Here is a 21,827-nt window from a genome sequence, read left to right as displayed (position 1 = left end):
ATACTTCTGTTGGATTGTCAGTTTTTGGCGCTCACACAAATACACAATATAAAAGGGTACATGACATTGATAGATAACTCTCAGTATATTGTGATCATAGAGGAGCAGGTCAGACATTTTTCCACAGAAACTGGGTTATTTTTTCCCTCTGTCTCTCTCAGCAGTTTCTCTCATATTTTCTTTTCACACAGAGACATGAAGCACAAGCCACATTGTAAAAACGAAGAAATTATGTAAAAATGCGGTGGGAAAAACTTGTTAATAGCTTAAACACTATAAAATAACAATAATAATAATGAGTACAAAGTATGATGTTTATATATGTGTGTGTATATATATATATATATATATATATATATATATATATATAGGCTGTATATATATATAGTACAGATCAAAAGTTAGGACACACCTTCTCATTCAAAGAGTTTTCTTTATTTTCATGACTATGAAAACTGTAGAGTCACACTGAAGGCATCAAGGGCTATTTGACCAAGAAGGAGAGTGATGGGGTGCTGCGCCAGATGACCTGGCCTCCACAGTCACCGGACCTGAACCCAATCGAGATGGTTTAGGGATGAGCTGGACCGCAGACAGAAGGCAAAAGGGCCAACAAGTGCTAAGCATCTCTCGGGGAACTCCTTCAAGACTGTTGGAAGACCATTTCTTTTGGTCTGTACTATATATATATATATATATATATATATATATAAAAAAAATTTTTTTTAATAGTTCAGTGTATATCGACTATGTACATTAGTGTTGTTATGCTACCGTTTAGTTCAGGTTCATATATTAAAATTATATTTTAAAAAATGAATGGTTATGCATTGTAAATAGGTAGCAATATACTTGAAACTATACTTGCCATTTTTTTTACCATAAATATAAGGGGATGTGTTTTCTTTATAGAGCATTTTAATTCAACACATTGTATTATAAGTACAGTTATTTTCACATCCTCCATAGTCACAGAGGTATGAACAACGTGCTTCTATTTAAGTTTTACAAAGGAGAGGCATTATCTTGATCAATTAGTTCAATTAGCAATAATGAGATTCTTGATTTCCCATTAGACACAAAGCAATCAAACATCTCTAATTAGAAACCTTTGATGTAAGCACAGTTAACAGCTCCTTAAACTAAATGACGCTCCTTATTAATCACAACACAAAATACCTAACTGTCTTAGAGGGGAAAACACCATTCTCAAAGTAAACCAAAGTTTCTATTTTGCAAACACAACCTAGCTTGATGCATTTGAGAATGAATTGCATCATGTCATTTACTTGAAAAACAACAGGAATAGCACAAAATTATTAGACTGAATGAGCAAATCCTTCTGCTATGAGAACAATGAGTGGCTGTTAGACAGCTCCTTTAAATCCTGACAGATCAGTTTTGCTTCACGTCTGCCAGAGACATGATTTGGCATCCTCTTCACGTAGCACTAGTGTCACAACGTGCATATATTAACCGCTGCCTGAGCTGCGCCATACTGCGTTTGCTGATGTGTTTACCGTGAGAGCTGGCAGTGGCTGCCCAGAGATAAAAGGCTGAAAATATGCTGAGATTCAACATAAAATATTACTCTGCACTATTAATTTACAGCACAATGCCATTTCAAAACCATTTAATGTTCAGTCAGTTTCAAATCAAATGAAATAGTAATAGAAAAATTGCAGAAACTTCAATCATTGTAAATATGACTTAATTTTCTTTTCACAAAGTGACACAGCGAACAACGAGAACCATCAGACACAAGTACCTACACTGAAGACTTTGCTTCTTCTTATCACATTTCACACTAAAATAACATTAAAACACATTTAAATAGACAGACTCCGAATATTTAACTACCTTACTTTTCTGTACACACTGCTTTGGTGGTGCGGCATATAAAAAAACACCTTTTATCACTTAAACAAGAAAGAACTGGGTCACAGTCAATACTCGGATACATACTAAGGATTACTTTTTGTATTACATCTGAAAAAACAACAACGCTTACCCTGATTCCTCGCATGCAGATAGAATATAATCAAATATCAAATATATTAAATGGGTGGTATAAGTCGTTAATAGTGGAATTTACAAAAGGTGTTATTTTGTTTTATATTCAGTTGAGGTACATTATATATGAAGCACATGCTATTATTATGACAGACGAATATTGAATGGAATGCTTGTTTATCAACTTCAAGGAATTTTCCGGCTTCCTTAAAAGCATTTGTGACATTATTGGTAATACTTTTAACTTGTCCCTTGTTTTCTATAAAAAAAAACAAATGTGTGACACTGAACCACAAAATCATTCATAAGGGTCAATTTTTTTAAACTGAGATTAATACATCATCTGAAAGCTGAATAAATAAGCTTTCCATTGATGGACAAGATTTGGCCAAAGTACAACTATTTAAAAATCTGGAATCTGAGTGTGCAAAAAAATCGAAATATTGAGAAAATCGCCTTTAAAGTTGTCTAAATTGATATCCTAGCAATACATATTACTAATCAAAAATTACGTTTTGATGTATTTACGTAATGGAACATAATCTTTACTTAATATCTAAATTTTTTTTGCCTAAAAATCTATAATATGGACCCATACAATGTATTTTTGGCTTTTTCTACAAATATACCTGTGCTACATAAGACTGGTTTTGTGGTCCAAAGTGATTGAGGCCAATTTAGGATTTATTTGTTAAGCTTAATTATTAAACATTAATTATTCTGTTAAAATATGTATTATTTGAGCTACAAAGCTTTTTAAATCATCCAAAATAAAGTCAGTTAAGGGTTAGAAGGTTTATGGCACTGCATTGTTTTGCTTTTTTCACACTAAAATCATGTTAAACATATTGTTTTAGGTCCTATGGCTATGCTATTGAAACTGAGTATCTTAAAACTGGCCCTTTCACTTCTATTGTAAGGGCCTCACTGTAGCCCTGATTAATTTTTTTCTTAAAGAAGGACATTTTTCGTGCAAACCCACGTTATGCCACAAATGCTGTCGCAGCTTAACTGTTTCTGAACCTGGAATATTCGTTCAAATTCAAAACCTTCTGGAGGAGAAGTGGAATAAATAATCCTCAAAAGCCATACAGGCTTACAGTCTGTTTGTCCTTCAATGATCCAACAATCCTTCATCACTGCAAAAAAAAAAACATGATGAAAGCCAAAGGAAGGAGATTTCATTACTGCCTCAAACTGTAATGGGCAGCTGCCAGACCATGAGCATGTTCTCGTTGGAGTCAGAAGAGTTGGAGGAATTAGCAAGTCGACGGAACCCTTTTCCACCGGATATAACGGCGGTTGAAGTCACTTTCTCCCTACGTCCCGCTTCTTTAGATGATGGCCCAGGCCCTTTGACCCAAACCTCAGGGTCATCACTCAGCTCATAGATGGAACCGTCCTCTAGGGTGTGCTCCAGAGAGTCCTGGGTCGAGTCGGATGTTTCTTCGGGCCGAGCCGTCAGGAGCTTTCCTGGGAGCTGAGAGGTAGAACGGAGGTGGTACTGCAGTAGGACTCCTTTAGCTTTAGCTTCTGCCTGAGGAGAGCCATCCGCCTGCTGGAGGGACTCCTGAAAAGAATCTGTCGCCTCCTTATCTTCAGCGCCACTGCTTGAATCCCCACCTTCCATTGCAGAATCCCGCTTTAGAAAATCTTGGGATAGAATGCTGGAGGTGGCAACCAAGAATTCAACAGGGCCGTTGTGAGCGTTAAGTGACGTCATGCCTTTTCCTGATGGGAAAGAGTGACCGTTTTGTGTTTGGTAAAAGAAGGCTTAGATGCAATGCTTTTTTTGTTTAAATTGCTGCTCACCTGTTATTTTGGGAATGCCCTCCAGTCTGGGCACCGGCAGGGTGACAATAATGCCCTGAGCTGTGCCAACCCACAACAGTCCTTGGCAGATAAGCAGGCTGGTTACACACACAGTTTTTTGTCCTATGAAGAAAATATGATGAATTGTCTTTATTTATTTATTTTTTTTAATTAATTTTGCTACCAACTCCTGCTCCGTTTAAAACATTTTTGTAGATGTACTTGCCACTCCTGCCCCTTTGAGGACCTGTGTGCCAAAACATTATCCTACAGAATTCATATCATGCAGCATAATCACATATTGGACTTGCCAGGGCTCAAATATGCAGAGGGTGTTGAAATGTTGATCTCTTGGAGGTGTTCCAATGTTTCTGTGTGAAACAGACGTAGGGATGATCCCTCTGAAAACGCCATCCACACCCCTCCTCCGGCGCGCACCATGTGGGTCACACCAACCATGGGGTTTGGATGAACTTCAAAACTCTGGGAATCATAAAAGATACAAAATAATGATTGAAAATGCATAAAAACAAAGGCGAGCAAGAGGAATGGTGAATTTAGAGGGAAAGAGACAAAAAAATGAAAGCTAAACATCAAAGTTTAGGCCAACACTGTGGACTGTAGTGCTCAATGAAGGGTAAGATTCGATGTCAGGGTATATCCTGCTGAAAGAAAGTCTGTTTGGGCAGATGAGGCTGGGCATATTACATCAGATACATGAGAGAAATGTTAAGGAAAACCATAAAAGCTTAAATTAGGAAATAATCCACTTAAATCCACTAAGAATGTTTGGGAAATGGATAATTTCAAAAGTCAAAATAACACAGCAGTAATTACAGTAAGATGCAATAATAATATTTTAAATCTTTTTGTGTGTATGTGTATACACACACACCCACACTTTATCATTTTCTGATTATATTAGGAAAATTTGAGATTCTTTCTTTCTTTATGTATTTATTTATTGTAGCCAGGACTTATAGCTCTGCATCAAATTTTTTTATGTATAATACTTTTATATAACAAGAATGCACTGAATTAATCACAAGTGACATTAAAGACATTTCATGTTAAAACAATAATTTTTCATATAATTTATCATTCAAACTAAACCCTTGAAATATTAAGCAGAACTGTTTTCAACATAATGATAATGATAATAATGATACATGATTTCTGAAGGATCGTGTGACACTGAAGACTGGAATAATGATGCTGAAAATTCAGCTTTGAATTGATTATATAAATTAATATATAACAGAAAAAAGTTAATTTAAATTGTTATAACATTTCACAATGTTTCCTTGTTACATGCCCTGCAGTTTAACAGTGTTTTTTTTTTTTTTGTAGCCACATAATTACAATCTATGCTTGCACATCCTGCTGTACTTCCTGGACCCGATCTGTTTTACAACAGATACATTCTGACATTCTGCACTTTCTGTAAGTGCAAACAACAACTGACTTGCACATTTAAAAAGGTTAACATGTCCATATTCGTTCCCACATCTTATCTTCCAGCTGAACTGAACTTCCAACTTCTAGAGCTGAATTTAATCCTGATATTAAGCTTCAGGAAGGCAGAGGGAGGGTGCGCTCCTTGCGGCAAAATAGAAAGGTTGGCTCAGCTGTCAGAAGTGATCAAAGGCTAGCACCTTAACTTGCTGTTGGGCTTCTACAGGGAGGACACCTTTTATGCCTGGCTTAAGATGCTCTCTCATAATGCATCTAGCATGGGAAGCCAGAGAAATTAAATGTAAAACTCTGAAATAAAAGAATCATTTCAAGCTTTCCTAAACCAACCTTTGTTACAGAACAGATCTCAAGCTTTGATAGGTGACGTGACAGTCTTATGAAAAGCAGTTGTGCACTGCATCTTCATTGAGAAGGTGGTGGAATCATATTCAACACATTTTCATTTCACTAACGCATTTCTCAGAGGAGAAGGATCTACTGTCTATGATATCTGAGTCTCTACCTGAGTCGTGAGAGAGGAGCCTTCAATCACAGAGACCTGGTTGGCACAGCTGGCCCACACACACTCGTCTATTTGGAGGAGTTTGAGTACGGGAGCGCATCCAATAACCACATGTCTGCAGGAATCTGGATCCCACAACCCCTCTGTAACCGAAAATGCATGCTGGATTTAGAGGCGCTACTGGAAAGATTTACACATCTTTTAAAATGTAGCAGTAAAATCAGAGAGGATAAATTCAAACTGAAGAGAATGAAGTAAGATTTACTTGTTTGTATTAAACAAGTAAATGAATAAACTACTCAAAACTATATTCAATATCAAAAATGAGGCATTGGTGCTGTATACAGTTGCAGGAAAAAATATGTGAACTTTTTACCTGGCATGAACTTTTTTACCAAGCATGAAGGTCCACCCCTAAACCTAACGGCTAATCGGGCATAAGCAGATTGTACAAAAACGTATATGAAATCATATAAATTCATACAAATTATACTTCACAAAATGTAAAATAGATACAACTTGGTGTGAGAGTGTGTTGGCTGAACTTAAATTTCACATCATTAAGATGGGCCTGGAGATATATATGAAAACACCTTTGCAAAAGAGCACCTGGATGTTTTGGCAAGTGCTACTGGAGAAATATTCTGTGGACAGATGAAGCCAAAGGTGTTTGAAAGTAGTTAGTAGCTCTTCAGAAAAACGAGGTGGAGAGACACATGGGGCTTTGCAGCCTCAGGGTCTGGGCAGCTTACATTCATTGACAGAAAAATTACTTCCCAAGTTTATCAGGTCATTTTGCAGCAGGATGGAAGTTCAACTGGAACTCAGAAATTAGCGATTCAACAGGTCAGTGATCCCAAGCCCACGAATATAACAACAATAATATACACCATCTGATGTGGCCCAGTCCTGACCTCAACCTGACTGACATGCTCTGGCAAGATCTCAAGAGAGTGATTCACACCAGACATCCCAAAAATACTGCTGAACTGAAATGATTTCGTAAAGAGGAAACACTTTTTTCCCCACCCTACCCTTTGAATGTTTACATGGCGTGCCCAATAAAGATATGCAAAAGCATGATTGCTTTAGCTGTTTGTCTTTTGCTGAAGAAGACAAGGAGTTCCAAGAGTTCACATATTGTTTTCTGCAAATGTAAATCCAAAGGAAATGGGAAAAAAATAACAGAATTTAAAAAATTTAATATTGAAGAGTTAATAAAAGGTATAGTTCACCCAAAATTAAAAGTCTTGCATTGGTCACGCTCCCTCATGCCCAAACCTGTTTGACTTTATTCTGTGGAACACAAATGTTGTTAACCAAACTGTTTTAGTGACCAATGACTTCCATATCTTCTTCTCTATGTTCCACAGAAAAATCATGTTTTGGAATGACAGAGTGATGACTGAATTTAAATTTTTGAGTGAACTATCCCTTTAATCTATATTTACACTTAAAATTGCACTGCAATTATTCTACCTCCACTCTTTCGGTTATAAACAGCGACTTTTCCATTACTCAGTCCAGCGAAGAGAAAGTTTGTAGATTGTTTTAGGCACAGAACTGGGCAGCACTCTGGGTTACAAAATGTTAGCAGACACTGAGCAGCGGTGTCCACGCTTCCATAAACCAGGATGCTTGAGAAACACACACACACACACACACACAAAATATCAAGAGCTTTTCCATTGGAAAGAAGCAAATTAGTTGTGACTGACTGCATACAATTAGCAATGTAATTACTCCAATCATTCCAGACCAATACAGGTATGTATTCAGACTTACTTGCCATCCAATAATCCTACACAGATGGTGTTACCAATCTTGGAATGAATTTCAGAGGTTTGTGTTTCCAGTTCTTCATCAGTGCTGGGCTCTGTGATATACTCCAGACAAAGCACTGGGGAACCTAGAGAGAAACTCTTAACGGAGCGTGGAGTGGGTCTGTTAAGGGAGAAAATCTCCACCTGCCCGTGAGAGTCGTCACCCCCACTAGCCACCTGTGTAGTCAAAGAGACAACAAAAAGAAAACAAACATTAGAAGGAGGACATCAAGTGCCTGAACTCACTGACATAGCCCTCTGAGAGGCTGCAGGCAAAAAAAGATGGGAAAAAACTTGTGGAAGCAGAGCCATGAGATAAATGATTTATACATGTCTTTTGATGTGGAAAGCTTGATGTTTGTTTCTAGAGCTGCCTTTCGAGAAACTTTTAATCCTGCTTCCCTCCTTCCCTTAAATGTCGATCAAACAAATCTAACAGTGATTTTTTTTTTCTTTTTGCGGAGCTCCTGCTACCATCACTTACTTCAGGTGGAAAAGCTCTGTAAGCTAAAAGAAAAATATCACAGAAAAGTACATTTTAATGTAGAGTTGTGATTCAGTCAGATTTAAGAAATGGTTCATGGCTTGGAAAATGTAACAAATTAGTTAACAAATTGGTCTAACAGCATTGGGACTTTTCACAGTTTGTGAAGGAGTGCCTCCTTGTGAAATTTATATTGTTACGCCAAGTATGAATGAGTCATTGAATCATTCATCCAACCGATTCCTTCAAACACGGATTCATTCAAGAATAAAACAAGTGATCGTGGGAATCTCCTAGATAATACCCACACTGGCTATAAAAATACAAGTTATATGTAATATCTAATTAAATTTACTTGTACTGTAAAATGTAATGCGTAATCAGAACAACATCACTCTTGCTTATGAAATATCGGTTAAATAAACGAAATACTATGCTAAGGCAAATTATGGAGGTTCAAACACTACAGGGAATGCTCCATGAACTATTTCCATTGTGCCTTTGACCAAGAATACTGTATGTGGACAAAAGAACACCTGCTAAATGACTACTTAGTAAAATGTGATAACTGAAGGTATGGGAAATTTAAGTAGGGGGCTTACGATGTTCTCAGTTGTACTGTCCTGATGACAGCCCTGGTTAGAAGTAGACTATTCAAATGTTTGTGAGTGATTCATTTTCCCTTAGGTGCATCAGAGGTGAGAGAAGAACACCATCAGAGATGTGTAGAGATATTATAATATTCCTGCACAAGTGCGATGATGATTTATAAAGAAGAAAATATGTTCTCATTGTTCAAAGTGTACTTACCCAGAGGTAGCCCTGAGGCAAGGATGTGCTAGCGGCCGAAAAACCAAGAAGAGAACAGTGGACCGGGTTATACAGGGCAGCCTGCAACTGCAAAAAAAATTAATCACTTTAGGAAATTAGCATTAAAAGCTGCAGCTCTGGAAATCAGTTGAATATCACAATACTTTTAAATTGCTATATACACATAATTTTTTTTTTTTTATGTGTTTGAAAGAAGTATTTTCTATTTAATATTTAATTTAAATATTGGGCAATATTTAAAAAAGCATTTATTCCAGTGATAGTAAAGCTGAATTCTTTCAGAAGTTTTTACTCCAGTCTTCAGTGTCACATGATTCTTCAGAAAATATTAAAATATGATGATCTGGTGCAAACTGTTGTGCTGCTCAATATTTTTTGTAAATACTGTGATTTGTTTTTTAGGATTCTAGAAAAGAAAAAGACAAAAACAGGATCTATTTTAAAAGGAAATCTTTCACAACAGTATAAATGTCTTTACTGTCACTTTTAACCAATTTAACAGCTAAATAAAATTATTATTATTCACTTTTGTGTTATTACTATTTTCTGGCAGACATGCAATTTTACTCTCACTTTGAATGTCTAACATTATAATTCTGCTTCTGCAGTGTGGGATGCATTCACATACAGTGGACTATTCTCACTAACAAGTGATCAGCAAAAAATTTGAGTAGATCAACAAAAAGGCAGGAAATGCTCAATGATAAGGGAAAGTCATTTAAACTTAATCTTGACAAACTCTGGTTTTTCATTATTCATGGTGGGAAAGGCATGGGGACACATTGACACTCTTAATTTTACACACTTTGTTGTCCATGTTTTGGCAGCTGTGATACATGTTGAGCTAATTAACATCTAAAAGAGCTGGTGGCCACAGCCAACACTTGGCTTGGAAAGAGAAGTAAGGGAAGTTAATTGACTGCAGGGTGTTTTGGCTCAAATTACACAGACATAAGGTTATTAAACACCCATTGCCTTTCACATATAATTTATGCACAAGCCAGACAAGCTATTATTCCAGGTTTAATCATCAGGGCCCACATGTCTGGTGACAAACCCACCCCCTGCTGACACTCTGCTACTATTATTTAAGAGTACACAGTTTACCACAGCAAGACAACACATAACTTAACATTAACTATAGCACCTTGTAATTGCAGCTCATGAGAAGTATACAACTAATGTTTTAAGGGTTTTATTTTCAATATAATTGTGCATAATAATTAATGTATCATCATGTCAAGAAATCCATCCAGTCAATTTAATTACCAATTAAGTGTGACATGACAAAATACAGATACATTTTGATTGGTTCGGGTTTGCTATTAAAGTAATACTTCACTCCAAGTTATTTGCAGCACTAGAACTTGATGTACTAGTACATATTGCTTTTTGAACTTTGAAAGGTCCTGGATCCATTTCTTCTAATCGCATAAAAATTTTTTTTTTGTGATGTTAGGAATGACTTTAAGGTGAGCAAATAATGACAGAACATTTCCTTTTTAGCAGCTTAAAAAGACTATAATTACAGTGATCTGCTGTAAATCTTTTAGCACACACACTCAAGACATTTCCTGTGATTGCGTTCCAAATTTTCCATTAGACGAGACAAAAATTCATCCTCAGTGATGGCAGAAAAGTACAGCCACAGTCAACAAGCAATTTATCCACTTTTAGCCAAGACAAAGCTGTAAACATTATATAAAGATGTCCTTTTTTATTACATGTAGGGTTAAAAATATAGTAATTTATAAATAATAAAGTATTGTAATACATGTATCTTAAACAGTTGTCTATTCATATTTTAAAAAAATAAATAAATGCAATGTGTTAAATCACTCACATTAAATAGAAACGGAGACTAGTAGACAGCTTTTATCTGTAATTTAATGAAAACCCATTACATTTTCCTGATAGATGAGCCTATAGCAGAGACTAGATTCATGACAAGAGGATGACCTGTTTAGATGAAACAGTCCTTATTGTGTTTGAGGATGATCTTGCGTGGGAATGGCAGGCTGGTGCTGTCCCTCTCCTGCTGTGAGCCTGATGCTCAGCACTCTGATGTGCGAAACTTGCTGCAAACTCGCTCTTCCAGTATATGCACTGTGGGAATGGAGCCCCTTTTCATCTTAAGCAATCTACTGGGGCCACGGCTTTTATTCACATTTCCCCCTCCGTGGAAAAAACAGGCAGAATATTTAATATGTACATGAATTAGCCCACTGGAATTATTTATACAAGGTTCTGTGTCAGCCTTGTTATTTTCTTTCAGAATGTGCTGCTTTTGCGCTGCTGAATCTTACTGTAACATTTTAGAAAGACATCTTAATGACCTGACGATTTCTAGTGTCCTCATTCCTTCTGCTTTTCAAGCTCATTATTGCTTTTTGAGTTCTGATGGAGGTGGAAAGGGTATTTATGAGAAGAGTGATTGAAAAGACAGCCACATTTATCTCATGGGTGTTCCTCCTGAACACAGACTACACATCACATAAGCAAACACTTGTCTATTCCTGCATCTTCTCTAGCAGCCACAGATCTGCCTCGCTTTAATCTGCAGATACAAAGGTCCCCCCCCCCCCGCTCTTTAAACCAACTTCTTTAGATCTACTCTGCCACAAACATACATTTTTATATGTAGAAAATATAAACACATGCTTCCATTTATATAGTACCTAGAAGCTTCCCCTTTGAAAAAGACAAAGTCATTCACTTGACTTTTTCAACATTAAGCACTGATTTAATTGGCTTGCTGACAGCTTTGTCTGTCATGCACTATAGGAGAAAACTGTTCAAGGGGTCAGAGTTTGTTAGCATGGTCTAGTTAGCCTCTAATGGCTTGTCATGTCTACAACATTACACTTTTTTATATCACTTATTTGTATTTGTAATTTTTTAATTGGAGGATATACAACTCAAAATATATAATTTCTATTTTTAGCCAGTTATCATTGCTATAAATTACTTTTATGGAAAAACAGTTTGGGGGCATTTATCTTTTTATTTTTTATAAATAGTACATTCAGCAAGGGGGAATTGTTTTAAAGTGACAGTTAAGGCATTTATAATGTAAAAAAGTGTACATTTTTCAAATAAAAACTTTTATAAAATGTATCATCATCAAAGAATCATGAAAAAAAAAGTCACTTTTTCCACAAAAATCAGCAAATCAGAATGATTTCTGAAACATCATGTGACCCTGAATAATGGCTGCTGAAAAATCAGCTTTGACGTCACAGGATTAAATGACATTTTAAAATATATTAAAACATTCATTTTAAACTTCAATAGATTTTTACAAATTCTTTTAACTGTATATACAGTTAAAATGTTACATACACTTTTATTCAGTCATTTTTATTTAGTAAAATCTTTCATGTCCCTCAAATTCTTTGGTTTTCCACAAATGTTTGCATATTTGAACCCTTTCTAACAATGACTATGATTTTAAAATCCATCTTTTCACACTGAGGATAAATGAGGGACTCATATGCAACTGTTAAAAAAAAAGTTCAAATGCCCATTGATGCTTCAGAAGGAAAACCAATGCATTGAGAGCCAGGGGTGAAAACTTTTGAACAGAATGAAGATGTGTAATTTTTTTTTCTTTCATTTAGTACTGCCCTTCAGATGCTACAGAAGATGTCTACATGTTTCCCAGAAGATAAAATAAGTTCAATTTACCATGGACTTCAAATTCAAAAAGTCTTCACCTCCGGCTCTTAATGCATCTGATTTTCTTCTGGAGCATCAGTGAGCATTTGAACTTGAGTTTCTCAGTTATCCTCAGTGTGAAAAGATGGATCTTAAAATCATAGTCATTATTGGAAAGGGTTTGAACAGTTGTGAATCATCCATCATATTTCCTTTTGTGGACAATATGTTAACATCTTTAATGTGGAATATATTTTTCAGGTCAGTACTAAATTAAAAAATATCATGCTTTTTGTACGATCCCTTTTTGACTTTTGGTAAAATAATTAACATTTAGCAGACTTCAAATTTTGACCACAGCTGTATATATATATATATATATATATATATATATATATATATATATATATATATATATATATGTGGGTGTGTATATATATATATGCACAGAATATATATGCAAAGACATTGCATATACATTGCATATATACATATTTGTTTATTTTTCAATAATCTGTTACACTGTATGTCACAACATTCAGGAAATATTGGTCTGTCGCTGTTTCTATGTCATTACTACAAATCATATCAAAGTATTATATTTCGGTAAGCAAGTACACTGAACTTCAGTAACATTTTGTTATTAAATCAAGTAATCAAATCAACTGCAAAGAACACATGAGCTATGAAGACATTTTTTCTTGGGACTTGTAAGCTACAGCACAGCAACATATTCAAACAAATTTTGGGCAAGGCTGGCACTGGAGTGTACTTCAAAAAGGATGATGACAGAATGCAGATGAAAGCAGATGCACATTCCGTAGGTTAAGATGAGCGTTTGTTCAGTACCAAAGAGGAAAGATGTATACACGCTTGGTGAATCACAAGCTGACTGAATGCAAATAAATAAAGAAAGAAAGTGAAGCCTTAGCTGATTTGATCACAGACCAAAATACTAGGGACTATATTTAGTCCGTAATCTAAACTTTCGGCCAGCAATGAGTCCTAAGGCTGAAACCGCATGACTTCAAAGTACTACACGTCCCAAGCAAAAAGAACCTCCACCGTCAAGAGACATCAAAAACATCAGGTGCAGGATCAGATGAGCATGTGAGGTTTGAGCCAGAAGACGCATCAGCCACTCATCCAGAGTTGATAGCGGTATGAAAAACAATCATTAAAGGGGGATTGCATCACATTTTGAAAATAGTAAAGTGAACGCACCAACAGCAAATAAGCTGAAGCATTTGTCATAGTGCTACCTATGGAACACATCTGCTATTAGACAGAAGGGATTTGGGAAGAAATATATATATATATATATATATTTTTTTTTAGGCAGACAGAGAACTAATGAACCAGAACATTTTGAAGACAATGAGAAAATGTGGCCATAAACTATACTGATTTATGATGATAAAAATATATTGCACTATATAACATTAGAGCTATTGGTTTTGTTCGCAACTGTTTTTCTTTGTTACAAAAATAACATGTACAAAATGTACAGAAACTTAACCATAACTTGTACAGCTATACTTTAGATCCATGGAATATGGCGGCATCCGGTGAACAACATGGTTTGTGGCTCACAAAACATTGATGCTTTTATGACTATGAACAAGTCATTATTGCAATTTTGACAAAGCCTCATCTGTTATCCAGATAACAGTATCTAAGTGACAAATCAGTAGAACTTGCAAAAACAATGTTAAATAAACTACAGAAATCAACGAGCCACCTATTGAGAATGAGTATGAGATAATAACCTTAACACGGCTGTAGTTCAACAATAAATATAATCAAAACTGGACCGGCAGAAAGTCTTGAATAAAAATGTGAAGTCCTGTGGACCGAAAGCACTGACCAGATGTTGAGAAGCTGCACACTGACCTGGAGGTGTAGAATAGCAATGCCGTACAAAATAGAAGATCAAAGCTATATGTAAATGTAAGGCAACATTCAGACACCATGTCTGATTGCAAATACTATGTTAGAAAGGTTTCCAATCCACCAAGTTGTGCAGTACTGATAGGGCAGATAACAGTTTAGCATGTTGGCCAAGCAATAAGCAGTGAATTATCGTCTACCACATGCATATCAATGAATGTCTGAATCTAAATCGGAGTACAATCTGTCTAGTCTGAGATCAAACACTGACTACTCAAAGGAAATGTTTTTTCCTGCAGTTCCAGGAAAAACACTGCTCATAGGTTACTCTTTCAGGAGTTCATAGTTAAGAGTGTGCAGTGATATTTCAATAGCTGTTTCTCATAAAACTGTTACTTTAAGAAAAATGTGAAAAGCGTGAGACTTAATCAAACGTCTTCATATGTTTTCTTATATAATCTCATTGCTAAGACAGATTTTCAAACCTTTTTGACACTAAGGACCCCAAATATGAAGCCCCATTAGAAGGAACCCTTTTCTAAAGTAGAAGGCAGCTATGTTTTCATGTACAAAGAAAAAAAATATGTTTGCTCTTAGTGATAAAATATTTTATTAATATAATCACAAAGATGACATTTCAAAATGAATAAAATTTGATTGTGTCTGCACTAAAAGCTAATTATTAAATATTATATATATATATATATATATATATATATATATATATATATATATATATAGTATATACAGTATACACACATGTATATACATATATATTTTATATATATAAAATACTAATAATATTTTTCATATAATATAATATATAATATAATATATATATATATTTTTTTTTTACGGAACGTTTTCTACCCATTATTACAGTAATATATCAACATAATAATAATAGTAATGATAATAATAATCATTATAATAATAATAATAAATGTTTTTTGAGCAGCAAATAAGAATATTAGTATGATTTCGGAAGGATCATGTGACTGCAGTAATGATGCTAAAAATCAGCTTTGAAATCAAGGAATAAATTACATTTTAAAATGTTTTCAAACAGAAAACAGTTATTTTAAATAGTAAAAATATTGCAATATTTTGCTGTTTTTGCTGTACTTTGGATCATTTTGGATTCACTTACAATGATAACAGAGCTTTCAATTTTTGAATTTTATTTTGGTAAAATGCATAAAAAACAACATTAAAAGACTTATATGTCTAGCTGAATAGTGTTTTTTCTTTAGTATACACAAATACAAATTGGTTGGTTGTCTCTCACTTACCTTCAGATCTTGCATTTTTGGGGTAAACACAGGCAACCGGCAGGCCAGTAACGGGCACCAGAATGGAGGCTTAGTCTTTTCATCATCCTCTACACACACCCAGCCAGGCAAGTTCTCCTCTCCTACACAAACGGCAATAAGCTTAGCCAGAGGCGCAATACTATCACTGAAACTCAGTTTTTATACACATGAGAAAATAAATCCAACATGTCAACAATGTGTTACTCATGTTTGAGATCCCACACTTACTCAGGGCGATTTTGGCCAGATGCAGGCGATTGACCCAGGAGATTTTGCTAATTGGACTGGGCGTACTAAAGACCACTGTGAAACTGACTGGACGTCCAGACCTGTCAATGGATGTACACACACACACACACACACACACACACACACACATCCACAAACTGTGAGAATCCAAGAGGGAATCAACACAATCAAAATCCAAGTGAAACAAGCTTCTTTCGGTTCCACGCATAACTAAAATGAGTATGTACAGTTCTATTTGTGCCAACAGTCCAAATAATTTTTATCTGCTGGAAAAAGTAAATGGCAACAAGACAACAAAAAAAAAAGGAAAGAAAATCAAGTTAAAATAATGGGGTCTTCATTAGGGGGTCCACAATGGTACAGCAGGAGGTCCGCCAATTACTGTTTGATCTTTAAATAATTGTTTAAAAAAAAAGGAAAATATGCATTAAACAATAATGAACTTATTTTAACCAAAGCTTTTATTGTGCTTCCCAAGCTACAGTGTATAAAGTAAACTGTAAAATAATGAATATTCTGCATTTATATAAATAGAAATACAAAAAAAACTATAGATGCGGCGTATTATTGCGATTTAACATTACTTTTCCATTGTTATATATTTTAAAATATAATTTATTCCTGTGATGATCCTATAGAATTCATTCCAATATGCTGATTTGGTGCTAAAGAAACTCATCATTAATGTTTATAATAATAATAATAAAACATATTAAAGGCTCTATGTAACAGGGTTTCCGTGCTTCATCTCATCATCCACCAAGGGGGGTTTTGTCCTAAAAAAGACTGAAGATTACTGCCCTAAACCATTATGGTCCATCAGACTTTAAGAAAGCTTAAATCTTAAAAGCTGCTCAGTCCGTGTTTAAACCTCCAACTGATCAGCAAAGGTCTTTTGGCTCTGTGGACTGATAGAGTAACTCCAAAGAGCCTGTCCAAGACAAATCCAAGAAATCGAAATCCTTCTGGTACAAGTGCGATGAAATGATTAGCTACGTTTCAGTCAGTGTATCGGTCACATTCACCCACATTTGAGGAGAATTCAATGCTCAGCTCTACTTTGTGTAACCTGTGCCCACTGGCATCAGTGGGTAGTCAGCACTCACTTGTCAGGCTTCCCAGGAACCATCAGCCGTAGACGGCACTTGTTGGCACACTGGATCTCGTCCTCTTTGATGCGGATGAGCCTCTGAAGAGCCATGCACCAGTCCTGCCCCACCGTAGTGTTGAGATTCTGTACACGTACACAGTCCCATTTATGGGAGACAGCTGTCAGACTGACTAAGCATGGTGACCACACTTAGCACCCTGCTTTTTGACATTTGCAACAATTGTCAAAAATAATTAGCATAAGAGAGATTAAAAAGCGAGAAAGCGATTTAAGTGCATTAATGCCTGCCCGGTTTTTCAAACCAGCCAGAGGTGAACCACAACATTACAAACTTTGATTTGAAGTAAAAAAGTAACTGAAAATTGGACAAAAAGACAACAGTACAAGACTATTTACCTATCGTTGTTAAAAAGCAATTTCCCTACAGAGAAAACCGTTGCACCCTATAGGACTGCAAATGGGTCGACTAGTCGATCCATGAGGTTGACCAGCTTTTCTCCAGATTTTATTGTTTGGATTTTCAATATTTTTAGCAGCAGTGCTTTAAAAAATGATTTACAATGGAAACTTCATGTGGAGAGTGTTAGCTGTGCTTTAGTGTGCTGTTAGACCGTCAACATGGTAAACTCTAAACATCTCAAAATTCACCCTGTTGAAAGCACTGCTGCTACAGCTATCACAGCAGAGCTTTTGTTACACATCCGCTATCTTCAATAATACATTTCAAGACAATTATAGTCAGACTTCCAATCGTCTGCTGTGAGCAATGTTTCAGTTAGTATTCATAATCCTTTTTTTGTTTGAACAAGATTTGTGCAATAGAAAGTGGCAAATGTTTAGCGTATATATTTGTAATGGCTGTCAGTAGCCGAGTTTCTATCCAAAGTTGCGAATTTTACTTATGCGTAAAATTTGAATATCGTACAAAACATTTGCGAACAAGCACCGTTTCCATCCAACGAGTCAAAGAGAACAAAATCGTCACTTCCTAATAAACTGGCACTATACATCACTAAGAAAAGTAGGAGAAGCTACCGAATATAATAATTTTTCTATATAATAAATTAGTTGCACCTCAGAACGAGCAGATGAAACAATGATTGCATTTATTGCTTTCGGAGGTGGATGCTGCTGTTTGGGAATGCAGTCGTTTAACAGTTCTGGGAGGCAATTATACAGAAATACTTTAATGACAGACTTGCTCAGGCATTTTCGAATGACCATTTAACAACATTTCAGATGCTGTAGAACAAGATCGGTACTGTTTAGTCAGGATTTACCATCCATAACGTAAAGAGGAATTTATTTGCAAAATACAATTCCATCTCACATTATTCGAATTAACCCTTGTTCGCACAAGTTAAAAACCACCTCAAGCGAGCGTAAAAACATTTTGCGAATTAAGGCATTTTTATTCGAAATTCAGAGTTTCCATTACTTGATTGTGATGCGATACTTCAAAATGAGCATAAAAGCAGCTAGAAATGCTTGAATATTAGTCAGGGTGGACGTATAATTAATAATGTCAAATGTTAAATATTTTTTAATAATGAAAGCAAGGTTGTGAATTAACTTATACTAGCAAAGCTATTCAAAATAAACATTTGCAGAAATTATGCCACAAAACGAATGAAATTCTGAAATTAGAAATACTGATCTGATAAATTATTATTCAATTATTTTCTCACACTATCATTTTTTGTTTTACAAATAATATAATGGCCAACGAGTCGTTTAGACTATTCGACTATGAAAATACATAGCTTTGCACAACCCTAATATGAAGGGAATTATTCATTAGCAGTCAGAAATTGATCAGGTGTGCGAAGCTGCGAATGATTAAAGACTTTACCTGGTACGATCCCTGCATGGTGCCCACTAACAACGTGACTTCCTCCACCACAGAAAGATCATGCTGTAACTCCTGCAGTTCCTGATATAGCCGCGGTGGTCCCAGAAACAGCTTTCCTGAACAAATAACATTTCCATGATAATCAGTAATTATTTTCACATTAAAGCTTTTGGGTCTGAAATGATACGCCCCCAGCAAACTCTTGCAATGGAATGGCTGTGCTCAACTAACATTGTAATTCTGTGCAGTATTTGCATCAGGCTGAAAGCTCAAACACAGCAGGAAAGATGTAGATAAGAGGTTGAACTTTATGATGTAATAAAAGAAGAAAAAAAGTCACCCAAGGAATTTCGGCTTATCTTATCCTTGAATTAGACCCTCTATTGTGTCCTCTGACTGTCAGTGTATATTTCCCCTGCTGGGGAGTATGAACTGGGTTTAACACTGAGCCCTGAGGAAACCTGAAGAAGTCTGCTGAACTAGATGAATGCAGCAGGAGGACTGTGCACTGATATTAGTTCAGAGACAGTGATATGTTAAAGGTATAGCTTGTATAACTGTGAAGAAATTGGTATTTGTTGTGTTTACCAGTGTTAGAGAACAGTAAAAATCTATACAATCATTTATAAGGATACTGAATATTAAAACTATTAGACAGTGTTGCCTGTTCTACTATAATTCAAACAATGCAACTAGTGTACTCTAATTAATTAATCTATTTCCATTCCTTTACAATTTATAAAGGACTCTTATGAGCCAGTTCTTTTAATGAAGCACACAAAAAGTTCTTTTGAGAACACCACATCTCGAACCAAGAAGCATTTCAACTCTGACAGGCTGTTTATATCACAACATGTAGGTAAAGATTATACTATTATTATAAATACTATTTCTTTCAACAAAAAAAAACATGCGATGATGATATTTGAATTAATTAAACTGACAAAATATTGTACATTTTTAAAATAGAAAAAAAAAATGATATAAAATATTAAGAATTGAAAAAAAAAGATATAAAATATGAAGAATTTAATCTTCAAAATATTAAAATGTGTGTGTGTGTGTGTGTGTGTGTCTATCTTTCTACTATAAAAATCAAAATCTATCTATATATCTACATCTAGATAGACAGACAGATTTTAAAACAACTTTTCTATTCTATATGCTCCAGTTTTACCAGCTTCTTAAAAAAAGTTCATTATTTTATCTATGCTCCTCTAACCACATGAAAGGAGCACTCTTTTAAAATAGCAACCTTGAGAGTTGGTGGAGCTCAGGCGCTTGCTTCCACTCTGCTGGTAGACGCTGTCTTTATGCTGGGGGGTCTCCTGGCCCACCTCCACCACTTGCACTTGCAGCAGGGGGGCACTCCATTTAACTGCGTATTTTGGACCGATGGGGACTAGGCTGCTGATATCTGGTGGGCCCCTGATTAAATACAAAAGCATTACTTTAAGACGGCACAACAAAGTCCGACCCATATTTACAAATAATACATGATCAGAGGACGTCTGAACGATAGTGACGGAGATCCAGGAATCAGACAGGCAATTAGAGCTTTGTGATCAGAAAGATTACCAGAGAGCCTCACATTCCCTACTGTGATTTCAGGAAATTATTATTCATGTATTCTTCTGTTATGCATGATTTGCATTGAGAACCGTTCGATGAGATTGAAGAATGCAGCAGAACTTTGAAGCCAGTGTAAAATCATTCTGATCTGAAGTCTTTGAAAACAGCATGACCCAGTGGTCATTAATGAAAAAACCTGGCAGATGTGAGAACGTTACCTTGGCTCCTCAAAGATGTTATCAATGCCCGTTTCAATGTATCTATGTGTCAGTTGAGAGGGAGTTAAAAAGGAGATGGCCTTAATTTATAAATTATGCGCAAGTAACTGAATTCTGATTTTCTGTAGCGATTACCTGTATTCATTTATTACTTTATGCTAATTACCCCAGAAATTAAAGGTCTGTCATCATTTACTCACACGCATGTCATTCCAAACCATTGTTAAGAAATAGCTTAAACACATAAGAAAAATTTAGGCAGGATGTTTGCACTGCTCTTTTCCACACAACAAAAGTTAATAGTGACCTCCAAAGATGACATTAAATTTGAATAAAAATAGACCATATGAACCAAGCACTATATAACAATTCTTCTGAAGCCATATGATAGCTTTTAATATAAGATTATTCACAGAAAACTCACTCTCGCCCCACCAAACCTCATTTGTGCAATTTAAACATGTGCATATGTAAGCAAGCATGCATATGTACATATTTAAACCTGGCATTTGAAATCTGTTATGAAACCAGCAGAAAAAAAAATTACTTCAAATTATGTCAAACCTGAAGTGACATGTTTTGACATGCCGGATTGGAACATGAATGAAATTTGAAAGATGTGTCATAGGAGGATATTATCAGTGAAAAACAACTTAAATTGGTCTTGTCCTCAGCACAAAGCTATCATACGGCTTTAGATGACTTGGAATATAGCATATGAGTTGCATGAACTACTTTTATGATGCCTGTAACGCATTACAAACTTCACAATCAACGGGAAGGAGGAGGCGGGAACCGGCGGACATTCAAATTGAAACTACTGTATAATAATCAAATAAATTCAAAACAGCGCGACAGCCCCTCGCGGACGACTGCCGCGCACAGACAAAACCAAAACACAAAATAAAACCCAGGCCTGGTCCTCTCTCGTCCTTCACTGTCGTCGCTCCTCTTTTATATCCTTTTAATCTCCTCCGTGGGACTCGAGACCGGTGAGTGTTGCAGGTGTCGCTCATCTCCAATC

General features: G+C 35.7%; 1 protein-coding gene across 4 annotated transcripts in view; it reads right to left on the bottom strand.

Moving 5' to 3' along the window:
• Nucleotides 1–3,169: 3,169 nt before the first annotated feature.
• arhgef10lb (Rho guanine nucleotide exchange factor (GEF) 10-like b) overlaps nucleotides 3,170–21,827 on the bottom strand; it is a 46,009-nt gene continuing 27,351 nt past the window's right edge. For 3 of the 4 annotated variants that reach the window (XR_009425880.1, XR_009425881.1, XR_009425879.1), the window contains 11 exons: nucleotides 20,269–20,441; nucleotides 19,014–19,129; nucleotides 17,157–17,284; nucleotides 16,030–16,130; nucleotides 15,781–15,902; nucleotides 8,921–9,007; nucleotides 7,589–7,803; nucleotides 7,283–7,440; nucleotides 5,804–5,946; nucleotides 3,826–4,308; nucleotides 3,170–3,744 (listed from right to left, as the gene is read on the bottom strand). Coding sequence is in view for 1 of the 4 variants with exons in the window: in XM_059527756.1 (XP_059383739.1) it covers nucleotides 3,206–3,744; nucleotides 3,826–3,948; nucleotides 4,137–4,308; nucleotides 5,804–5,946; nucleotides 7,283–7,440; nucleotides 7,589–7,803; nucleotides 8,921–9,007; nucleotides 15,781–15,902; nucleotides 16,030–16,130; nucleotides 17,157–17,284; nucleotides 19,014–19,129; nucleotides 20,269–20,441 (2,077 nt within the window). In the remaining 3 variants the exon portion in view is untranslated. The remainder of the gene's footprint in view (nucleotides 3,745–3,825; nucleotides 4,309–5,803; nucleotides 5,947–7,282; nucleotides 7,441–7,588; nucleotides 7,804–8,920; nucleotides 9,008–15,780; nucleotides 15,903–16,029; nucleotides 16,131–17,156; nucleotides 17,285–19,013; nucleotides 19,130–20,268; nucleotides 20,442–21,827) is intronic. The other variant, XM_059527756.1, reaches the window with a different exon arrangement.

Source organism: Carassius carassius, chromosome 37, assembly GCF_963082965.1.
Source record: "Carassius carassius chromosome 37, fCarCar2.1, whole genome shotgun sequence".
NCBI classification, from domain to species: Eukaryota; Metazoa; Chordata; class Actinopteri; order Cypriniformes; family Cyprinidae; genus Carassius; species Carassius carassius.
The sequence above is the reverse complement of the archived record's forward strand: the minus strand, read 5'-3'. Positions and strand labels throughout refer to the sequence as shown.